Source organism: Trachemys scripta, chromosome 1 (assembly GCF_013100865.1).
Source record: "Trachemys scripta elegans isolate TJP31775 chromosome 1, CAS_Tse_1.0, whole genome shotgun sequence".
In the NCBI taxonomy this organism is placed as follows: domain Eukaryota; kingdom Metazoa; phylum Chordata; order Testudines; family Emydidae; genus Trachemys; species Trachemys scripta.
In genome coordinates, this window is record NC_048298.1 from 342,102,639 (window position 1) to 342,108,841 (window position 6,203).

Below are 6,203 nucleotides of genomic sequence, written 5' to 3' on the forward strand. Positions count from 1 at the left end.
AAGTGCTCATGTCTCCCCTCAGTCATCTTTCTCCAGATCTGCCTGCTCCTATCTATCCATCCATCCATCCCAGGCATTTACAGGGTACCAGAGCCTATGGAGAGCCAGACATTATCCCTTATTTTCTTGATAATCAACTCTATTTTACAAATATTCACAAATACACAAAACAGCCAATTCCTCCGTGACTCAGCACAGAGACCAGGAGTTCTCCTCTCCCTTTGGGAAGGTTCCTTAATTCCTGTTTACTGCTAAAGCTGGATAATTAGCACAGAAGTGGAGACATGCTTGTCTCCAGCCTGTTTACATTCAGGCTGAGCAAATCCCACTGGGAATACACAGAGCTACATTATAAGCTGTGCACACCCCTGTGTCGGCTCTTGGTGTGGGATGCTGCTGCAGATGCTGGGGTGAGAGAGGTGTGGGACACGGCTACCTGAGGGGGATTCCCAGGAAGGACACTTCCGTCTCAGAATTTACAGGTACCCATCTCTTGCTGAGGAGCTCACCTGATCTCAAACCCTGTGTAACGTGGGTGTGGAGGGATAGAGAGTAAGTCTGTGGTCCTTTCTCCTCTGTACAGCCATGACACATCCCAGGGCTCTTGCCATAATTGATGAGTTTGCCAAAGAATCACTGGTCAAAAAATCACTGATTTCTGTGCATCGCTGCTCATCACACCTGATGGCCTCCAGCCCCAGGGTGGTGCATTTCAGTGACACAGTGAATCCTTCAGGATGAAAGGTGTTAGCAGATGTCCAATACAAGGGCAAATTCTTAGATCACGGCCTGTACTTCACTCAGGCCTCAGTGAGGCAAAACTCCCCTTTGAGCAGCAACATCAGGAGCCAGCTGTGTGCTTATAGAATATCATTGTTGGAAGGGACTTCAGGAGGTGTCTAGTCCAACCCCCTGCTCAAAGCAGGACCGATCCCCAGACAGATTTTTGCCCCAAATGGCCCCTTTAAGGCTTGAATTCACAACCCTGGGTTTAGCAGGCCAATGTTCAAACCACTGAGCTATCCCTTGCGCCAGACACAGACACTGTCACCCTCTCCTTTTGCATTTCAGGGATCTGTCTGTTAATGGGGCAGGGGGAAGGGCTGTTACCTGACTTTTATCTGCTGGAGAGATTAGAGGTACTAGGGCTCCTCACTAGAACAATATTTCAACATGAGTAACACATACTTTCTCCGAGCTTCATTCGAGAAGTCAGCTGAACTGTTATGCCTGAAACTTTCAAAAACAATTCAGCTCGGTCCTTTTTTGATTTTAGATCATTCAAGATCTCCTGGTTAAGTCATTGTCATCTCTTGCCATGCTTCCTATCTTTCCTACGCAGTGGGATAGTTTGCTCCTGTGCCCTTAATAATGTCTCTGAAAAACTGCCAGCTGTCTTCTATTATTTTTCCCCTTAGATTTGCTTCCCATGAGATCTTACCTACCAGCCTCCTGACTCTGCTAAAATCTGCCTTCTTGAAATCCATTGTCTTTATTTTGCTGTTTTCCCTCCTACCATTGCTTACAATCATGAACTCCGTCATTTCATGATCACTTTCTCCCAAACTGCCTTCCACTTTCAAATTCTCAACCAGTTCCTCCTCCTTTGTCAAAATCAAGTCTAGAACAGCCTCTCTCCTAGTAGCTTACTCCAGCTTCTGGAACAAAAAATTGTCTCCAATACATTCCCAGAACTTATTGGATAATCTGTGCCCCGGTGTAGAGAACATAAGATTAATTCTTCCATCGACCTAGCTACCACCTCTCGGGGATTACCTATGCTGAGGGGAGAACCCCTGCTATCTGTGTAAGTAGTGTCTATAGTGAAGTGCTATGGCAGTAACGCTGTAGCATTTTAAGTGTAAACAACCCATGAAGCAGATCTTCCAGAAAAAAATCTGGATCTCCCAACATGGGGAATTGGAGAATCCAACACTTCCCTTCTCAGTGTCTCCCAATGCATAATCACCCTCAGAGCTGAATATTTCGCCCTAATTTCTACCTGGAATTTGTCTGGCTTCTACTTCTAGCCCTTCGGTCTTGCCGTTCCCTGGTAGATTACAGAGCCCATTATTACCCATGCTTCTCTCCACATGAAAGTCTCCGCTTGATCATCTCTTTGATAAATTAAAGAAATATACACCTTCAAGTCTAAGGTCCGTCTTTCTCTCTATCCTCCAATCATTTTTGTGTTTCTTTTCTGCCCCCTCTCCAGGTGGCTATTTTATGGTCCTTTTCTGCCCCCTCTTTCAACATATTTTTTTATCAAATGTTGACCCCAGAACTGGATGCAACAGAACTTCCTCTGCTCCAACTCACATCCCCTGTTTATCGATCCAAGGATCACATCGTCCCTTTATGCTACAGCATCACACTGGGAGCTCACGATGAGTTGGTTGTCCACAATGACCCCTAAATCCTTTTCAGTGTCCTTGCATTCCATAATACAGTGCTGTAGTCTTTGAGTCCGGCCTGCATTCCCTGTTCCGAAAGGATAATTTTGAATTTCACTGTATTAAAAGAGTTTGTTTGCATGGGCCCCTCTTACCAATGCTCCATATCAATCGGTATGCCTGCCCTGGGCTCCTAATTGTATCCACTCTGCCAATCTTTGGGTCATCCACAAATTTTCTCTGCAGTGATTTTCTATTTCCTTTCAGATCATTGATTAAAATATTGAATAGCATCAGGCCTAGAACTGATCCCTACAAAACCCCACTACAAACAGCCCCATTTACTTACGAAGGCCTATTGACTACAGCTTTCTGAGATCCATCAGTTAGCCAGTTTCCAGTCCATTTTACATGCTTTCTACTGATATTTTAGGGTGTTCATTTTTTAACTCAGTATTTTCCACTACTGAATCAAATGCCTCTGAGAAATCAAGGTGTGCTGCATCTGCGTGGTTCCCTTGATCAACCAATGTATACCCTTTATCAACCAATGTGTACTCTCATAAAAGGATGAAATCTGGTCTATTTGACAAGGCCTGTTTTGCATAAACCTTGTTGGTGACAGGTATAACTTACCCTTCTAGACTTTTTTTGAACTAATCCCATAACAGCTTTCCCATTGTTTCTTAACCTTGTCAATTCTTTTATAAAAAAACACTTTCCCTTTATTTTTTAATACTTTACACTTAACACAGGAATTGACATAAAACTTTTCTAGGATTTCTCTTGTTGTTAACATACTTAATAACCTCCTTTCTTTGATCCAGAGCCCTGCCAAACATGGAGTTTTCCTGATGACTTAACGTCCCTTATCAACTTTCATAACTTCCGATTTCTATTCTTGGCTATCTATTTTACATTTTTCCTATTTTTTTGCATATTTCTTCCCCACCCCAATTTCTGCCTTCACTTTGCCACTGAAATGGGTTTTTACCCAAAGTTGTTCACTTTGTTAACTATGGAATCATGTATTTTCCACTATCTAATAAACTGTTATCAAAGAACTACCAATTTTCATTCATATTTTTCTGTCTATATTTTTCCTCCCAATCAGTTTTGCTGACAATTTTCCTCAGCTTTGGGGAATTAGTCCTCTTGGAGTTCAAAGTGTCTATAAATAGTACTGATTGGGAACTGGCCATTTGAATGTAATTCAGTTTCATTTTTTATTTTCCTCTCCTATATCATATGCTCCCTTCTTTGTCTCTTGTGTAAACTAAAGAGTTGCAGACTTTTCTTTATGTTTGCATATGGCAGCCTCCCCCATTCTCAGAGCCTGTCTTGGAAATCCCTTTGATATGTGCTATATCCTTAATCGATACTCGGTGACCAAAATTGAACACATATCCCAAACATGTTATTCTCTATCCCATATCTTAGTGATCTGAACATTGCTTTTGTTTTCTCCACTGCTGTGAATGAGCAGGTGTTTCTCTTCAGCTGCTATCAATGGCACACAGGTCTTTTCCATGAGATATGTTCTAGTTGGGATGTTTCTCCCAGCACATGTTTTTTTCCATTCTCAGATTTCAAGCAACTGGTTCAATGGGAAACTCTCTACAGAATTGACTCCCTATCCTGGCTCCCATTGCATTAAGGAATAATGATTGATAACCAGTATCCACACTTGTGTGTCCTGCTGGGGCCTCTTAAGGTTCCCCCACCACAATATGTAGGAATTATTAACACAAAATATGGAATTGGATTTAGTAGGGTCGTTATTCATAGTTATTGTCTCTGATTTATGAAAATGTAATTTTTCAGTGTGTGAAGAGTGATCAGACTCCTTCTCCCATGAGAACAGTCTCCACTAATGCATGTAGTGTCTCATATTAACATTGTCTTTCCGTTCAGGCATTTCAACTGCGACCATCACCCGAGATCCTGGGAACACACAGTAAGTCAGAGGAACGTACGGTACATGCAGGAGACACCATTATTCCTCAGAGTTGGACACCTTCTCCCCTAATCCATGTCAGATTCCAACACAACCGACTTCAGCAACCCCTCCACCTTCATCCTGCTGGGCATTCCTGGCCTAGAGGCAGCCCATATCTGGATCTCCATTCCCTTCTGTGCTATGTACGTCATAGCCGTGTTGGGGAATTTCACTATCTTGCTCATCGTGAAGATGGAGCCGAGCTTCCAGGGGGCCATGTTCTATTTCCTCTGTATGCTGGCCATCGCTGACCTGGTTGTGTGCACATCCACCCTACCAAAGATGCTGAGCATCTTCTGGTTCAATTCCAGGGAGATCAGTTTCAGGGCCTGCCTCACCCAGATGTACTTTATTTATTCCTTCTCAACGATGGAGTCTGGAATCCTCGTGGCCATGGCTATTGATCGCTACGTAGCCATCTGCCATCCCCTGAGATATTCCACAACCCTGACAAACTCTGTTGTGGCCAAGATAGGCCTGGCCGTGCTGCTGCGCAGTGGCATAGTCACATTACCCTATCCCTTATTGGCGAGGCGGTGGCCGTATTGTAGAACCAACATCATCCCCCACTTCTATTGTGGGCATATAGCTGTGGTGAACCTCGCCTGCGCTGACATCCGCATCAGTAGTTACTATGGCCTGTTTAATCTTTTTTGTGTGATCGGAATGGATGTGTTTTTTATCGCCATGTCCTATACTCTGATCCTCAGGGCCATCTTCCGCCTCCCCACAAAGGATGCCCGGCTGAAAACTTTTGGGACCTGCATCTCTCATCTTTGTGCCATCTTACTTTTGTACATCCCAGATTTCTTCTCGTCTCTCACGCAGCGATTTGGCCAGAATGTGCCACCGCATTTGCGCGTTCTCATTGCCAGTATGTTCCTGCTGGTGCCCCCCATGCTACATCCCATCATTTATGGGGTGAGGACCAAACAGATCCGGGACAGGCTACTCCAGCTCTTTACTCATAAAGAGACCTAATGTTTTTCTTCTTGTGCTCTGGCTCTCAGATTGAGCTCTTTGCAGAGCTGGCTGGTGCATGGTGCTGGGGCCTCTTCCCTGAATCACTTACTGGACAGACAGAAAGTCATTAAAACTTTTCCTGTCCTTACTGTGCTGTGTCACTGTGATGATCTGGGGAGTCAGTCTATGTACACTACACTTGGTTGCCACCTTTCTAATTGCTGGTAGCTGGATCCCTGAAATTAGAATCTTGGCTCATCTCTTCTGTCAACCCTCGACCCTGCTGTGTGTCTTCTCCCCAAGGCCCTGCCTCTGTCACTTCCTCCTGTCTTCCCCTCCCCTTGTCAGCTGCGACCCAGTCATCTCTAAAACCAATATGTTCTCACATCTTGTGGCAAGTCACTTAAGGGGCACTGGTTTGTGTTAACATTTTAATGTTTATTCTCAATTTGTTACTATCTCTGTGGAGATAGAGACCCCATCAGAACTCTTGGGATCTATCTCAGCTCTGGGAGGGTAGGCAGATACATCTGGGGTCTAAATAAGAAAATCAGAATGGCCGTACTGGTAAAACCAATGGTCCATGTAGCCCAGTAGCCTGTCTTCTGACAGTGCCCAGTGCCAGGTGCTTCAGAGGGAATGAATAGAACATGGCAATCCTCATCTGATTCATCTGGAGCAGCTTGGCAGAAGGGGGCAGAAGCCCTGATCCCAGCCTGCCTCTGCTTCATCTGGCAGGAGTTCAAGTCTCCAGCCACTGTAGAAATGGGCGAGGAAGAGCCCAGGCCACGCCGGCTGAAGCATCAGCAGAAGACCTTAGTTCAGGTTGCCCCAAGCCTCAGGCACAG

General features: G+C 44.7%; 1 protein-coding gene across 1 annotated transcript; it reads left to right on the forward strand.

Moving 5' to 3' along the window:
* The first annotated feature begins 4,425 nt into the window (after nt 1–4,425).
* LOC117872677 (olfactory receptor 52E4-like) lies at nt 4,426–5,373 on the forward strand. The gene has a single exon (XM_034761390.1). It carries the CDS (start codon nt 4,426–4,428, stop codon nt 5,371–5,373), a length of 948 nt encoding a protein of 315 aa, XP_034617281.1.
* Nucleotides 5,374–6,203: the final 830 nt, after the last annotated feature.